The 18,421-nt window shown below is 38.3% G+C and overlaps 1 protein-coding gene across 9 annotated transcripts in view; it reads right to left on the minus strand.

Annotated features, from left to right (window-relative positions):
- Positions 1–18,421, minus strand: part of IFT81 (intraflagellar transport 81) — a 103,987-nt gene that overhangs the window by 12,849 nt on the left and 72,717 nt on the right. For all 9 annotated transcript variants that reach the window (XM_067700893.1, XM_067700896.1, XM_067700895.1 and 6 more), the window contains 2 exons: positions 13,277–13,405; positions 12,103–12,192 (listed from right to left, as the gene is read on the minus strand). In XM_067700893.1, coding sequence (XP_067556994.1) covers positions 12,103–12,192; positions 13,277–13,405 — 219 coding nt within the window. The remainder of the gene's footprint in view (positions 1–12,102; positions 12,193–13,276; positions 13,406–18,421) is intronic.

Consider the following 18,421-nt stretch of genomic DNA (forward strand, 5'->3'; position numbering starts at 1 on the left):
CTAAAAAACAGAGCTGAAGAAATTATCCAAAATTCATCACAGAGAGAGACAAAGAGATGAAAATATGAAAATGAGGTTAAACAACAGGGAACAGAATAAATACGTCTAACATATATCTAACAGGAGTTGCTGAAGAACAGACTAGAAAGACCAGGGGAGAGAATATTTGAAGATATCATGTAGAATTTTTCCAGAATTAATGGGAGACAAAAAAGCACATATTCCAGCAGAGCAGATAAAACTAAATCTATACTTAGATCATGGCAGTGAAACTGGACAACACCAAAGACAAAAATATTAAAACCGTCTACAGATTTAAGGCAATCCCTATCAAAATACCAATGTTACTTTTCACACAACTAGAACAAATAATTTAAAAACTTGTATGGAAACACAAAAGACCCTGAATAGCCAAAACAATCTTCAGAAAGTAGAATAGAGCTGGAGGTATCATACTCCCTGACTTCAGACTATACTACAAAACTATGGTAATCAAAATAGTATGGTACTGGCAACAAAAACAGACACATAGATCAATGGAACAGAATAGAGAGCCCAGAAATAAACCCACACACTTATGACCAACTAATCTATGACAAAGGAGACAAGAATATACAATTGAGAAAAGACAGTCTCTGCAATAAGTGGTGATGGGAAAACTGGACAGCTAAGTGTAAAGGAATGAAATTGGAACATTTCCTCACACCATGTACAAAAATAAACTCAAAATGGAAAAGGGAACCCTCTTGCACTGTTGGCGGGAATGTAAATTGATACAGCCACTATGGAGAACAGTATGGAGGTTCCTTAAAAAACTAAAAATAGAACTACCATATGACCCAGCAATCCCACTACTGGGCATATACCCTGAGAAAACCATAATTCAAAAGCAGTCATGTACCACAATGTTCATTGCAGCACTATTTACAATAGCCAGGACATGGAAGCAACTTAAGTGTCCATCAACAGATGAATGGATAAAGAAGATGTGGCACATATATATAATGGAATACTACTCAGTCATAAAAGAAATGAAATTTAGTTATTTCTAATGAGGTGGATGGACCTAGAGTCTGTCATACAGAGTGAAGTAAGTCAGAAAGAGAAAAACAAATATCATATGCTAACACATATATATAGAATCTGAAAAAAAAAACAAAAACGTTGTGAAGAACCTAGGGGCAGGACAGGAATAAAGATGCAGATGTAGGGAATGGACTTGAGGACATGGGGAGGGGGAAGGGTAAGCTGGGACGAAGTGAGAGAGTGGCATGGACATATATACACTACCAAATGTAAAATAGATAGCTAGTGGGAAGCAGCCACATAGCACAGGGAGATCAGCTCGGTGCTTTGTGACCACCTAGAGGGGTGGGATAGGGAGGGTGGGAGGGAGGAGAAATGGGGATATACATATATGTATAGCTGATTTACTTTGTTACACAGCAGAAATTAACACACCGTTGTAAAGTAATTTTACTCCAATAAAGATGTTAAAACAAAAAAAAACTAATAAGAAAAATAAACTCAAAATGGATTAAAAACCTAAATGTAAAAAACCATAAAACTCCCAGAAGAAAACATAGGCAGAACACTCTTTGACCTAAATCACAGCCATATTTTTTGGGTCTGTCTCCTAAAACAAAGGAAACAAAAGCAAAAATAAACCAATGGGACCTAATTAAACTTAAAAGCTTTTGCATAGCAGAGGAAACCATGGACAAAATGGAAGATAACCTACTGAATGGGAGAAAACATTTACAAATGATATCATTAATAAGAGGTTAATATCCAAAATATATAAACAGCTCATATAACTCAAAAAAAAAAAAAAAACCAGTTAAAAAATGGGCAGAAGACCTGAAAAGACATTTTTCCAAAGAAAATATACAGATGGCCAACAGGAACATGAAAACATGCTCAATATCATTAATCATCAGCGAAATATAAATCAAACCCACAATGAGATATCACCTCACACCTGTCAGAATGGCTATTATCAAAAAAGACCACAAATAACAAATATTGGTAAGGATGTGGAGAAAAGGGAACCTTTGTACATTTTTGATGAGAATGTAAATTGGTGCAGCCACTGTGGAAAACAGTATGGAGGTTCCTCAAAAAACTAAAAATAGAACTACCACATGATCCAGCAATTCCACTCCTGAGTATATAACCAAGGAAAATGAAAACATTAATTTGAAAAGATATATGCATCCCAATGTTCATAGCAGCATTATTTACAATAGCCAAGACATGGAAGCAACCTAAGTGTCAATCAAGAGACGAATGGAAAAAGAAGACGTGGTATATATATATATATACACACACACACACACACACACACACACACACAATAGAATACTACTCATCCATTAAAAAGAATGAAATTTTGCAATTTACAACAACGTGGATGAACTTGGAGGGTACTCTGCTTAGTGAAATAAGTCAGAAAGAGAAAGACAAATACTGTACAATATTACTTTTCTGTGGAATCTAAATAATAAAACAAACTAGTGACTATAACAAAAATTAAAACTATATATAGGGAAGACATTATCTAAAAAGAAATGAGAATTAAACCGATAGCAGATCCCTCAACACAACAAGAGAAAGCAGAAAGCAATGAAAATAATTTTTTTTTCTGACCAAGTCACTATTTAAGAAGAAAAACAAAGATGGTTTACTTTTGGCAATGATTCTTTACTAAGAGAACTACTAAAAGAAAAGAAAATAAAGCAAGGAAATTTCATTTTAGGAAGAAGGAAACTGAATCCAGAAGTAAGGAATAAAGTACATGAAGCAATGGTGAGAACTGCTAAATATGTGGGTAAATCTAAACAGGAAATGACTGTACGAAGTAGTAATTATAACAGTAATGACCACCATGACAACCACTTTTAGAGATGAAGAAATAAAATGGAAATAAAATACCACAGGATAACAACACATGTGTAAGGCAGGAGAGGGTGTTAAATTATTCTGAGGTTCCTGTATTGTTCAGGAGATTAACAATTGTTCAGCTGATTAACTTTAGGCAGGAAAAATATGTTAAAAATTTAAGAGTAAACAATATCAGAATAGAAGAAGATAGAAAGGGAAATAAAGGGAAAAAAGAATATAAAGAAAACAGGATTGGTGCAACGGAGGGCAGAAAGAGGAAAAGAAACATAGAAAAGCACAGTACATAGGATGTACAAAATAGAAATAAATTCCAATGTATCAATAATAAGAGTAAATGGGACTAAACTCACCAATTAAAAGACAGATTCTCACACTGTAAAGCAACTATACTCCAATAAAAATTTTCTTAAAAAAAGATTCTCAAACTGGATGTAAGAAACTATATCCACACAAAATCCAACTATATGCTATTTATGAGACTTACATAGGACAAAAATAAGGATGTAGAAAGCTGAAAGTGAACAAATAAAAAGACATACCAAGCAACACTAATCCTAAGAAAGCTGCCACACTTACATTAACAGCAGACAAAATAAGGCTCCTAGACAAAAAGCACTGCAAGGAATAAAGAGTCATAAAATAATGATAAAATGAATAATTTTAAGTGTTTTTTTTAAAAACCAGGAATCTTTAAATTGTGGTAAAATACACATAAAATTTACCATTTTAACCATTTTTAAGGCTACAGTTCAGCTGTATTAAAAACATTCACATTATTGTGCAACCAATCTCCAGAACTCTTTTCACCTTGCAAAACTGAAACTCTATACTCATTACACCACAAGTCCCCATTCACCAGGAAGTTTTGAACAACACATTTAAGAAGCTTGATCTGACAAACACATGGAGAACCCAGCACTCAACAACTGGAAAATACATTCTTTTCCGGATAAGGTCACTAAAAAAATTATGTTGGCCTCAGCTCTCTCCATGGCCACACTTAACTCTCAAAGACTGTGGAGCTACACTTTAAAAATCCTCAAGGAAAGAAAGCATGATGTAAGGGCTTTTATGCTCAATCAAGCAGTTGTTGAAATATTTAAGGCAACAAATTCTAGATTTGCAAGAACTCATCAGGTAATATTGCTCTACTAAGCTTTGAGGACTCTATTAGAAAACAAATGAGAGACAATAAAAAGTAGGAAAATGGGCAGTGAGAGGATTGTTAATGAGCACTGAATCTGACAAGTACAGGTATAATACTAAAGACAAAAGTGGGAACTAGGGTAATAGAACAGAACATAAATGTTATATGCCCTGACAGTGTAGACACGATACCATAAAACCTGCAGGGAGGGGAAGGGGAAAAGAAGGTGGAAGGTAGAATGAATAAGCCAGCTTCCTCAATTTTTAATTGCTGGGGATGGATGGGGGAATGTCAAAAGATATAATTTAAACCTGATGAATCAAGTCATAGTATAAGCATATTACAAGTATAAAGGCAAACAGTAAGAAAGACAATACAAATGACCAAAATTAGGTGCTAAAGCAAAGGGAAGGAGAAGTTAGAGGAAAAATACCAATTTCATCACTACTCATAGTGGGGATTAATACATACTATCAACAGAAATGGATGATTAATGGTGGCATTACAGATATAACCAGTAGAGCAAAACCAGAGCCAGAAAATATGAGAGAGAGACACAGACACAGAGAATGAACAGAGGAATTTATTTTTATAGGATTTAAAGTCAGAAGCAAAACATAAAATGCACAAAGACCAAATATGTCTACATATCAATAAATATGAATTGGCTAAACTTATTTATTAAAATAAACCTTTCAGATTATGTCACAACACAAAACACAGTTCAAGATCTATTCAGAGACACACCTAAAACAAGGTAAATTTTTAAAAGCTGAAAGCAAAAGATGGGCAAAAGTATAGCAGGCAAATGCAAACAAGAGGAAGCAAACATTAGTATCACTCAGAGTTGACTTCTGGCACCCCACCAAAAAAAAAGCTTTTGTTTTTTTTAGAGAGTAAGAACAAAGGTGTGGAGATCAAACTTCAGGTAGCCAATAAATAATTATCCATTCATGAATTTTCAGAAAATTTCTGGAAAATATATAAGGAACTGTTATCAGTTATTATTTCTGGGGAGTATGCTAGGGGTGGAGTGTAGAGAGAGAAATAATTTCTATTCTTTCCCTTAACCAATTCCTTACAGTTTGAATTCTGGCCAAGAGCATGGTTTTACTTCTATAAGAAAAAGCAAACAACAAGAAATATTTCAGTGAAATCAATAATTACCACATTGTATATATACTCTAAAACAAGTATTTTAGCTTTTTCCCATATATTAGCAATTATATGTATTATGTCATTTAATTACATATAAATTTATAATTTATGGAACGGCATCTAAAAAAACAAACATGAAGATTTTCAAGATGCTATCTAACTCTAGATAATTATAAAAGATTTAGATAAATATAAGTTGTGATTTTCAAAGTCTTGAGATTTTCAAACAATTTTCAAACAGTTATGAATATTCAAATTTATAACACAATGCAAATAAAAAGAATGGCAATGTACTAACACTTCACTATAAAATTTTCTAAATATTTGAGAGTTGTCCATGAAAGCAAGAAGTATAAAGTATTTTTAAGAACTCCTGCACTTTAACAATAGGATAATACATCTGTGTAGTTTTGAGTGTTAAATATACTTACACAAGTTAAAAATAAACACTATTCAAAGCAGAGAACAATTATGAATTTCAGTTAATATTTGGCAACAGCTTAAAGTCAATGAAGCAGCTTGTTTTTTCAGTATACTTTTTATTACAAAAGTTTTCTGGGTAAAAATAGAACTATAGGGACTTCCCTGGTGGTGCAGTGGTTAGGAATCTGCCTGCCAATGCAGGGGACATGGGTTCGATCCGTGGTCCGGGAAGATGCCACGTGCCGCGGAGCAACTAAGCCCGTGCACCACAACTACCGAGCCTGCGCTCTAGAGCCCGCAAGTCACAACTACTGAGCCCACGCTCCACAACTACTGAAGCCTGCGCGCCTAGATCCTGTGCTCCCCAACAAGAGAAGCCACTGCAATGAAAAGCCCACGCACCGCAATGAAGAGTAGCCCCGGCTCGGCGCAACTAGAGAAAGCCCGTGCACAGCAACGAAGACCCAATGCAGCGAAAAAAAAAAAGAACTATACATGGATGTGGGAGATTAACACATGGAGCTAAGCAAAATGAGCATCAAGGACTCACCAACTGCACTGAATTCAAACATTGAAAAAAACTAAAAAGTTAATGAAAATGTGGGCAAGTTCTATACTCTTAGATTTTTTAAATTATGGTAAAATATACATAAAATAAAAATTATTACTTAAACCATTTTTAAGTGTGCAGTTCAGTGGCATTAAGTACCTTCACACTGCTGTGCAACCATCACCACCATCCATCTCCAGAACTCTTTTCATCTTCTAAAACTGAAACTCGGTACCCATTACTTTTCAACATGGCAGAAGACAGAGATGAAAATGCTTAGAGGACCTAGGCGCCCCTTGACTTGATGAATGTGTTAAGAACTGGAGAGTTGTATTATTTGAGAATAGTAGTGAGACAGCTATATTTCTTTGTAATGGAAGAGGCAGGAAGTACTTGACATACAGAGAAACCTAGTTAAATTGTATAAAAATGAACTGCAGGTTCTGGTTACATTATTATAATAAATGACTTTTTTCTAATTTATTTATTTTTTTTTTATTTATTTTTGGCTGCGTTGGGTCTTCGTTGCTGCACGCGGTCTTTCTCTAGTTGCAGCGAGCAGGGGCTACTCTGTTGCGGTGCGCAGGCTTCTCATTGCTGTGGCTTCTTTTGTTGTGGAGCACGGGCTCTAGGTGTGTGGGCTTCAGTAGTTGTGGCACGTGGGCTCAGTAGTTGTGGCTCACAGGCTCTAGAGCACTGGCTCAGTAGTTGTGGTGCACGGGCTTAGTTGCTCTGTGGCATGTGGGAATCTCCCCAGACCAGGGCTCGAACCCCTGTCCCCTGCATTGGCAGGCAGATTCCTAACCACTGCACCACGAGGGAAGTCCCTATAATAAATGACTTTGCAGAATTAAAGATCTGGTATATGATTTTACTTAGAAAACAATTTAGTTGAAAAGCAATAGTATTCCTTCCTTTAAAACCATTTTTTAATAGTTATAATGATAAATACCTTTTTTAAAAGTCCTTATGTATTAGTCATTGCTGTTGCAAAGTACCTTATATGTGTTATTTAAGTTTACAACCACCCTATTAAGAAGGGAGTAGTTTACAGGTGAGGAAACTGAAGTTTATAGAGATGAAGTCATCTACCCAAGGTTATCTAGGGTCTGCCTGATTCTCTAGCCCATGTTCTTAAATCATTCTATCCATATTGTCTCCCTGTAATTAGCACAATTGGTACCCTTTGCTTTTCACCTGCTGACATTTAGGATAAAGCTTATCCTAAATCTATGTGACATATGCACTAAATGGCCCAAGACTGACAGATGGCACACTTTAGTTTCATACATTAAATGGTTCTTTTACTGAACTAATAAATTATCAATATATTTCAAAAGAATTAACAAGTGTGAAGCAGAATGGCACAATATAGAGGAAGAGGGCTTTGAACTCACAGAGACTGCAGTTTGAGTTCTTGTGCCAACACTTAAGTCATCTTAAATAAGTTATTTGACTTCTCTAAGCTTCAATTTCCTTATCTAAGGACAATCTGAAAATATTTTATAGTTGTGAATATTAAATGCATGAATGAGAAAGCATTAAGAGAACACTGTGAGGGCTCAATAATAATTATTTATATAATTCTGTAGAGGTCTGCTTCTAGCTCTAGAAGATTCTTGCCACTTATATTTATACTTGATTTTTAAAATACTTTTAAAAATGTTCTGTTAATAAAGTCAACAAATGTTTATTGAACAACTACATTGTCCTAAACGTGGTTCTATAAACCAGACACTCACAACTCTGGTAGATATTACTGTAAGGACCTTAATAGCAAATTTTTTTTAACTCCCAAAATAGAGAATTCCCTGGTGGTCCAGTGGTTAGGACTCCATGCTTTCACTGCTGAGGGTCCACCCAGGGTCAGGGAGCTAAGATCCCACAAGCTGCGTGTTGTGGCAAAAAAGAACCCCAAACACAAAAAACAAAAATAAACTCTAAGTACACGAAGTAATTTCATTTGCATCATATAGTATTAAACCAAAACCCAAGAGGGTCTTCCCTGAAGTCTTCTCAGACTTCAGCTAGTCTTACTCCATGCTCTTTTCGGTAACTGCATCTTCTCCTGAGCTATGATCAAACATCACATCTAGGCAGATGATTACACACTTCAACTTGAGCCCCGATATCTTCTCCTGAACTCTTGCTGGATATTAACTTTGAAGTGTCTATAAGAAATTCATCATTTCTCCTCTTCTTCGTCCACTGCTACCACCAAAACTAGCTCTTCCTCATCCCTAATCTGCACTGTTAGTGGTTTCAAACCTCAAAATTATCTTGCTATCTCTTGTTCCCTTGTCTGTAATTAGTGTTCTTCCATATACCATTCAGATCTATTCCTTCTTGTCCATTCCTTCCACCAACGCTAGTTTGGGACCTCATTCCCTCTAACTTAGGCTATCGAAAGGCACTTGATGTCACTTTTATTGGTTGAAAAGAATAATTATAAAGACTATGGCAAACAAGGGAAATATATTAACTGAATAGAACCTTAAAGTAATTAAACGCAATGTATACTACCATTCCAACCATGTAGAAAAAGTATATATAAGAGGACAAGGATAAAATGCAAAGATGAACACTGTTCAGCTGTTAATAATAGGATAATGGGTGGTGTAGTAAAGATGTTAAACAGCAGTCCCCAACCTTTTTGGCACCAGGGACCAGTTTTGAGGAAGACAATTTTACCATGGATCAGGGCAGGGTGGGGGATGGTTCAGGCAGTAATGCCAGCGATGGGGAGCAATAGGGCACGGCAGATGAAGCTTCATTCGCCTGCCTGCTGCTCACCTCCTTCTCTGTGGCCCGGTTCCTAACAGGCCACAGACCAGTACCAGTCCAGAGCCCAGGGGTTGGGGACCCCTGAAGTAAAGTACCCAAAGTACCCATAGCCTCTCCAGAAGGAAAATTCTCTAGGCAGCCATATTTAGTACCATATCACCCTCCTTTCTTCTGATCCTTACCCACAAGCATAGCCGGTTACACTAAGGATGGATCCTCGGTCTGACCCAAGGATAGCCAGTAATCTCTGAGGTAGTCTGGTGTGGAAAACTGCCCCCAAAAGAGAGGAGCTGCACCAGGAGTTTAAATTAGAAAAGGCAGAGAAAACAGGGCAGTTATAGTGAAAACGTCAACATATATGTAGAGAGAAAGGCTACAGTGTGAGATATGAACAATGAGGAGCCATAAGCGAGCTAAGGTTACAAGTATGCCAATCCAAAGAATGGGGAGAAACTAAAAGATGGAGAAAAGAAACATAGGCAGACACACAGCTGGTGGCAGGCACAGTGAGAAGCCAATACAGAGTGATTCACTGAGCCATGTTATTGGTGTAGTATGAGTATGAAGAACTTGGCTCTGCCATTTACCAGCTGTGTAACCTTGGGCAAGTCCTTTACCCCTCTGTACCTTTATTTGCTCATCTGTGTAAAGGGTGGTTTATCTAACTGGGTGGTTACGAGGCCTGAATGAGTAATGTAACAGTGCCTGGCACACAGAAAGCACTTGATAAATGCTATTACTATCACATTCATCATCATTATCCACAAGCTCCTGCTAAGGTTCCTGAAGCTTCCCTGAGCCAAAATGCTCGGCAGAGAAGTATAGTACCTCTACCTGCTCCAGAGAGACTATAGTTCTGATCCTTGGATTTCCAAAACAGCATATTTCCTTTAATGTTCTAAATATCCTTTCAATAAAACTCCTCATTTAAAATGTAAATGGACTTAATAAAAGAACTACAGGCATACCTTAGAGATATTGTGGGTTCTGCCCCAGACCACTGCAAAAAAGTGAATATTGCAATAAAGCGAATCACATGAATTTTTTGGTTTCCCAGTACATATAAAACTTATGTTTACACTATACTGTAGTCTATTAAGTGTGTAATAGCATTATGTCTAAAAATGTATATATTTTAAAATACTTTATTGCTAAAAAATGCTAACCACCATCTGAGTCTTCAGCAAGTCAATCTTTTTGCAATAGTAACATCAAAGATCACTGAGCACAGATTACCATAACAAATATATAATAAAGAAAAAGTTTGAAATATTGCAAGAGTTACCAAAATGTGACACAGAGACACGAAGTAAGCAAATGTTGTTGGAAAAATGGCACTGACAGACTTACTTGACACAGGGTTGCTACAAACCTTTAATTTGTAAAAAATGTAATAAAATGAAGTATGCCTGTATTTACAAACAGATTTATTTTACTATACTTTATTTTATTATATATTTTACTTTTACCATTAGGGAGAAATTTTACCATCACCAGAAATACATATAAGTGTTCCCTTTTGTCTGTAAGTTGCTGACTCAAGAAAAGCATTAAGAAAATCAATTCTTTAGAACGAACCCATGAAAACAATCCTTGATGTCCTCAATCTGAAAACCCTGCTCAAAAATCTCCTTTCTGGGGGCTTCCCTGGTGGCGCAGTGGTTGAGAGTCCGCCTGCCGATGCAGGGGATGCGGGTTCATGCCCCGGTCCGCAGGGGACGCGTGTTCATTCCCCGGTCCGGGAAGATCCCTCATGCCGCGAAGCAGCTGGGCCCGTGAGCCATGGCCGCTGAGCCTGCGCGTCTGGAGCCTGTGCTCCGCAATGGGAGAGGCCACAACAGTGAGAGGCCAGCGTACCGCAAAAAAAAAAAAAAAATCTCCATTCTGAAATCTTCCTTTCCTGACAATCATTTCATTTCCTTATTTCCTTCATTTCCTTCCCTTTTCCTTATCAGTTAAGTATATGATGCTGATTATATTTTTTCTATATTGTTCTTAGGTTGGGTTATCTTTTATTTTTCCTAATTTCCTCATGTGTTTGTTCCCTCTCACCTATGACAGTATGAATCCCAGAGAACAGGGACTTGTCTCTTCCATTTCTTTCGTGGCAGCAGGAGTGTATAATGAAATAAGCAGGAGATTTAAAATAAGATGCTAGAGCTGCTAGAGTCAAGCCCCAACTCTCTCACTTCCTACTTCTCTCTTTGGATAAGTCACTCAACCTGTCTCAGACTCCATGGCATTTTCTATAAAAAAGGAAACAATATCCATCTGATTTCAAAGTCCATGTGATTTCTCACTCTGCTTCTCTAACTCTGATAGATGGCATTCATGAAGAGTTTTATAGTTCCATCCTTAGGCACATGCAGTACAGCTCACATTCAAACCTAAAATTACTACGTGGAGAACGATAAAATAACAATTGTTAAGGACAAACGGCGAAGGCCACCTTATCTGGATTTGTGGAGGGCATTTACCTTCTCACAGTTTATCTTTAAAGCAGTGCCTGGAATTAGCTTCCAAGTAACTGTATTTCATCACTTAATCATAAGCCATCATGGTTTGCCCCCCATCCTGCTCCCTAGCAAAGCAAGTTCATTAATCTAACATTAATTTGTCACCACTCGTTGGCAGACTCTGAACTTTTACCTGGCCACAGAAGAATGTGACTTCATAACTCTGACATGAGTATGATTTAAAGCAAAAATCTCATTTGGCTGCACTTGTGATTTTAGCTTAAACTCCTTCCTCTCCTTCTCTCCCCTGCCCCCGCCCAAAATTTATGACAAAACAAACAGCATAAATTAAACAAAAACTGTTGTAGGTCACATTATTATTATCTTCTGCAGAATCATATAAAAAATAATAATTTATTTCCAGAAATTACCCAAGTAAAATATTTGGGATTCTAACTAATACAGCTGAACAAGAGAGAGTATTAAAAGTATCACAAAATTACCACCTAGGGGGGTGGGACAGGGAGGGTGGGAGGGAGATGCAAGAGGGAGGAGATATGGGGATATATGTATAGCTGATTCACTTTGTTATAAAGTAGAAACTAACACACCATTGTAAAGCAATTATACTCCAATAAAGATGTTAAAAAAAAAAGTATCACAAAATTAAATTCACTTACTTGACATTTCTGACGCAATTGTCGTAGTTCTTTTATAACTGGAGCTAGAGCTGATTTCTTTTCAGATACCAGAGAATTTAGTTTTTTCACCTGTCATTTAAACAAAATATATGACATCTAAGAAAAGAACTCAAAAGAACAAAAATATCATAAAGGTATTTATTGAAGTGTTATATATGAGTGAAAAAAACTATAAATTACTTCAATGTCAAACAATGGGGAAGTCATTTAGTAAGTACTGATTCCTCAATAAGAAGGAATATCATTTAACTCTTCAAAATGTCAATTATTAAAACTGCAAACCATTATGGGAAAATATTTACAATCTAGCACTGAATAACTAAAACAAATTACAAAGTTGCCTTTATACAGCTTTGTATTATGTAAAAAGTATACAATTATGTAGGTTATATAAAATACACATAAACATAGACGAAGTGATATTCAAGATAATTAATAACCCAAAAGGCTTAAGTAATGACCAATCAGAATGGACACCAGCCATAGAGATGAACAGGGTCTTGGAGGCCTCTGCTGTACTAAATGTTCATCTTTATAGGAGTTAGAATGTGGTGAAATCCAGAGGGTTCTGGGACCAATGTGGACAAGACAGGTGGAGGTGGGTACTCTGAGAGTTTGGGGCAGCAGCTATTTACCAATAAGTAGTGAAAGATTTCAACATTTTAATGCCTGATGAAGCTGTATCCGTGCATTCTGGCTGAATAGCAGTCCTGAATACAGAAAGATACTAAGGACATACACAAAAATGAAATAATTGTATTAATTTAAGTAGCATGATTTGGGGAAACTTGTTTTTTATCTTAAATATTTCTTTAATACCATGTAACTTTTTTTTTTTGGCTGAGCTGTGCAGCATGCGGGATCTTAGTTCCCTGACCAGGGACCGAACCCGAGCCTCCTGCAATGGAAGCACAGAGTCCTAGCCACTAGACTGCCAGGTAATTCCCAATGCTATGTAACTTTTACACACTTCAAAACCCACAAAATTGAACAACCTCTTTACAACCTCATTAGAATGGAAAAAGGTGAAAGAATGTAAAGAAAACATTGTGCAGAAATGAAAATTTGAATGCTTCACTGAAAACAGAACACAAAATATCTGCCTCAGAGGTAGACCATAAAACAAATAAACAAACAAAGCCTGTGTAATCACCATTTCAGACATGTCATCCAGTGTTCGTCCTTTCACTTCATCAACTTCACTCTTCAGGGCGGATACTCTTTCTAGCTCTTCTTGGGTGTAACTATATCCAGATATACCCTTTTTCTCCTCAATAGCTTGCTAAAAGTAAAGAATAAAATAGGTGTAAAAAATGGGGTCCACAAAATGGGTGTCAAAACCTTGATGATTCCATAATAAGTATATAGATTTAATAGGTAACAATAAAGTCGTAAATAAAGTAGTTTAAATCCTAAAGAACAATCTTTATTGACTTCAACAATAATTACGTTCCTTTATACGTTATAAACTTATACTGAAGAACTGAGAGGATGGAGCGCCCATTTGTTGAGATGAGGAGGACTTGGGAGGAACAGGTGAGGGAGTAGTAAAGATCAGAAGTTTAGTTTTGGACATGTTACAAATCTGAAATCTCTAGCAGAAATCCAAGAGAGTTCAAGATGTTGCATATACAAGACTGAAATTTGAGAAGCAACTGGAGATACAAATTTGTGAGTTGTCTGCATAGACAATATCTTTAAAGCCATAAGAGAATAAGATCACCAAGGGAGTGAGGGTAGAGAAGAGATCCAAGGCCTAAGCCTGGGGAACTCAAACACCTAGGCTTTGGAGAAATGAGAAGAAATCCACCATGGAGTAGGAACAGGAGTGTTAGTAAGGGAAAAACAAGGAGAGTGCAGTGTGCTAGAAGACAAGTAAAGAAAAATTTTACAGGAAGAGGGAGTTATGAACTATGTCAAACACTGCCAATAGGAAGATAACTAAAATGAATCTGTATGGACTAATCTCAGGATATTTTCAGTGGATACAGTGGGTGCTCTGCCCTGATCTGTTTATTATGTCAGGATACCCATCCCGTAGCTGTTGTGAGAATTGGTATTTTGATGACAGTCTACAGCTGTCCCTTCTTCAAAGTGTACCCTTGGTTTAACAGGAACTATATCACACCACTTCTTGGGTGGTAGTAAGAGGGTCCATAGCAAATTACTGACTGACACAGGGGTCCAAAGGGGTAGCCCTCTTGCCTAAAGATGAGACCAACTCTGTGATGCAATTTATGCTCCAGAGCTCCTTATGCAATCAGAATGAAATTGGACTCCAACTGAATCCACTTTTTCCTCTTGCTTCATCTTTTTTCCTAAGAGCACTCACTGAATTATTCATATGAGGAGGAATAAGAATTCTTGTTTCAGGTTCTGCTTCTAGAGAACCTGACCAAACTACAAGGATGGGCTTCTAAGGTAGGATCACTCCCTAGGTGAATGGAACTGAGAGCCCTATCACTGGGGGCAAGCAGAGTATCGTTAGTCCTAGGCATGTTATAGCAGTACAATTGCTAAGACTGGTGAACTAGGGCAGAATATAGGTGGAAGGGATTATGGTGGGCATGACAATGGAAGGCTTGAATCTCCTTCAAGAGAGTTTGCTGAGAGGAACAAAGTTGACTGACAGCCATAACTGCTGCCCCTCTGGATCCACCATCACGTTCACACCAAGGCCATGCTTCCCCCAGGCTGTTCCCAGCCAGAGGCTGACCCATTCCTGCCTGACAGGGAACTCCTCTAATTGGTGACTGGCTCAGGAACTCCCCATCATCCCAACCAAAACGTCCTTAAAACTGTGCTTACACCCTAAGGCTCTTCCTCTCCAATCCTCCTTCCTTCTTCTTCCTTCACAGAACAGCCTAAAGGCATTTAGAGCCTAAAGGCTTTCCCTGCCGCCTGCTGCTCAATTCCCTTTACCCTTCACAAAGGCTTCCTCCAATAAATCTCTTATACATCTAATCCAATCTGGGCGTATGCTTCTTGGAGGACCTGAACTATCACAGGAACATACTAGCTGGTACAGTGTTGTTGGTGTTCAAGAAGCATGAAGAAATCGTAACTATAAGGACTATGAAATTGGGGTGGCTGTTGCTAAGCTCAAATGACGGGCTCAAATCCATTAATCAGTAATTTAAAGCAAAGTGATAAGTCAGAGAACCTCCTTAGGAGCTTTAAAGAAACCCTCATTTCCTGTGGCTATGAGGCAGAGAGAGCTGAAAACCACGGACAGGACTTAAATTGTAAGACTGGCAAAACTTCAGAGAAGGCTGAATATGTCCTATGTCAAAGTCAGGGCTCTGATAGGGAAGGGAAAGGGTGCTGAGTCTGAAATGGGGATAACTGGATAGGCTCACTTGAGAACCTTAAAACCCCAGATTATCTTTTATCTTCTGGGCAGTGGCAAATGGCTTAGCTTGTTGGGTCAGGGGCCTGGAGGAAGCAAGATAGCAAGACTAAATGACTGGGGACAAGGAGGTCTCGGGAAGAGGCATCTGGATCGAGCTATAAGAGTTAATACTAAGTGTGAAGATCTCTTCATCACATGTATATGGCCACTGGACAATGTCCACAGTAGAAGAGGCACTCAGCAGCCGAGTGGAAAGGATGATTTGGCCTTTCCAAAAAGGCCAAAAAGGCTGACAGTAGATGTCAGCCAGCCTCTGTCATTGGCCACCCAGTGTGTGCACAATGGGCTCATGAACAGAATGGCTATGTTGGCAGAGATGGAGGCTAAGTATGGACCAAATAACATGGGCTCTCTCACTAATGCTCATCTAGCTAATGCTACTGCTAAGTGTCTGAGCTGGTGGCAACACAGACCAATCCTGAATTCTGGGTATGGAATCATCCCTTGAGGAAACTGATCATCTACTTAGTGGCAATTTGATAACACCAGATTCTTTCTACCTTGAAAAGAACAACACTTCATCCTGAATGAGACTGACCTATATTGTGGGTAAGGGTTTGCTTTTCTTGCCCACAGCGCTTTAGGCAGCACCACTATCCAAAGGCTCAGAATGTCTGGTCTACTGATGTGGAATCCCACATAATATCACCTGAGACCAAGGGACCTACTTTATGGCAAAGTAGGTATGGCGATGGGAATATGACCACAGGATTCAGTCACTGTACCATACACCATCCAGAAAGCTAATGGCCTGACTGAATAGTGGAAGGGCCCTATGAACGTAAAGCTAAGGTGCCAGCTTGGAATTCATGGCCTGTGAAGATAAGTTCTATTCTTCATGATGGAGTGTATATCTTAAACCAATGCCCATTACATGGTGTTGGGTTCCAAATAGATCCAAAGACCCAAAAATACATGGGTCTTGGAACCATGAGATGAAAGTATGAGTGTTATCACTCACCAGAATTCCAACTCATACACAGGGAATTATACTTCCCTTCTTGACAACTTTAGGCTCTGTGGGTATAAATGTTCTGGTTTCCGTAAGGCACATGCTTCCACCGGAAGGCACATTGAGAAGCCCTTTAAACTTAATGCTCTGCCTACCATCTTGTCACTTGGGCTCCTCATGCCCACAGACCAGCAGGCAAAGAAAAGAGCGATTTATTGGCAGAATATTTTAAGGGTATACAGATGCTGTTATATAATGAGGGACAGATAGGAATAAGTTTGGCATTCAGGTGATCCATTAGGGCATATCTTGGTACTCTCATGCTCAGTTTTAACAGTAAATGGGTAAGTTTACCAACCACAGCCTGATAAGGGCATTGTACTAGAATCTCATACCTCTTAAGGATGAGGGACTGAGTCATCCCACCAAGTGAGTCATCTAGCAGTCCCAACCTTTTTGGCACCAGGGACCAGGTTCGTGTAAAACAATTTTTCCACAGACGGCGGAGGGTGGGGGTTGGGGGGATGGTTCAGGCAGTAATGCCAGCGACGGGGAGCGGCAGATGAAGCATTGCTGGCTCGCCTACTGCTGACCTCCTGCTGTGCAGCCCAGTTCCTAACAGGCTGCAGACCAGTACCGGTCCATGGCCCGGGAGTTGGGGACCCCTGATAGACCACTGGAGGTGCTAGCCAAAGGTGTGGGGAATCTAGGATGGATGGTAGAGGAAGGAGATATTGAGTATCAATTATGTCCTTGGGACCAAATGAAGCAAAGAGAGTTTTAATTTGTCCTCCTCACCCTCCTGTTTTCCTAGAAATTTTGACCAACTGTAATCCTGTATAAACTATACCAGGATGGAGTGACTTTAATGTGAGAAGCAAGTAGATCTCAGGAGTACAAGGGGTGGCTTATAGTGAATGCTGTTGGTGCTCTACTCAAACCTCATCTGCAAGCTGCAATGAGTGTTGACTGCTAATGGCTCACAGATGTCCCCTTCTCCAGAACATGCCCTTAGCCCAATGGGGGCTGCCTCATCTAGAAGGTTATACCGTGTAATAGCCAATGACTGACTGATATGGGAGTATAAAAGGCCAGCGCCCTTGCCTCAAGGTGGAACCAACTTCATGGTGCAATGTGTGCTCCAGAGTTCCTCATGGGATCTAAATGAAGCTGTTTTCAGTCGGGAATACATCCTTGCTTGGCTTTTTTCTGCTGCTCCATCTGTTTCCCTCATTCCCTTTCTTCTGAAGGTACTCCCTCCCTCAGTAAATCATTTGCACCAAGTATTCCCCTCTCAGGCTCTGCTTCTAAGGAACCCAGCTTAAGAAAAGATGTAAAGCAAAAACTGATGGAACTAAAAGGAAAAAGATCATAGATATTCTAAAACATCTTTTTCAATAACTGATGGAATAAGCAGATGAAAATATAAATAGAAACATGAATACATGGAGGCTAAACAATACACTACTTAATAACCAAGAGATCACTGAAGAAATCAAAGAGGAAATCAAAAAATACCTAGAAATACATGACAATAAAAACACGACAACCCAAAACCTATGGGATGCAGCAAAAGCAGTTTGAAGAGGGAAGTTTATAGCAATACAATCCTACCTCAAGAAACAAGAAACATCTCAAATAAACAGCCTAACCTTACACCTAAAGCAAATAGAGAAAGAAGAACAAAAAACCCCCCAAAGTTAGCAGAAGGAAAGAAATCATAAAGATCAGATCAGAAATAAATGAAAAAGAAATGAAGGAAACAATAGCAAAGGTCAATAAAACTAAAAACTGGTCCTTTGAGAAGATAAACAAAATTGATAAACCATTAGCCAGACTCATCAAGAAAAAAAGGGAGAACACTTAGATCAATAGAATTAGATATGAAAAAGGAGAAGTAACAATTGACACTGCAGAAATACAAAGGAACATGA

Source organism: Pseudorca crassidens, chromosome 12, assembly GCF_039906515.1.
Source record: "Pseudorca crassidens isolate mPseCra1 chromosome 12, mPseCra1.hap1, whole genome shotgun sequence".
In the NCBI taxonomy this organism is placed as follows: domain Eukaryota; kingdom Metazoa; phylum Chordata; class Mammalia; order Artiodactyla; family Delphinidae; genus Pseudorca; species Pseudorca crassidens.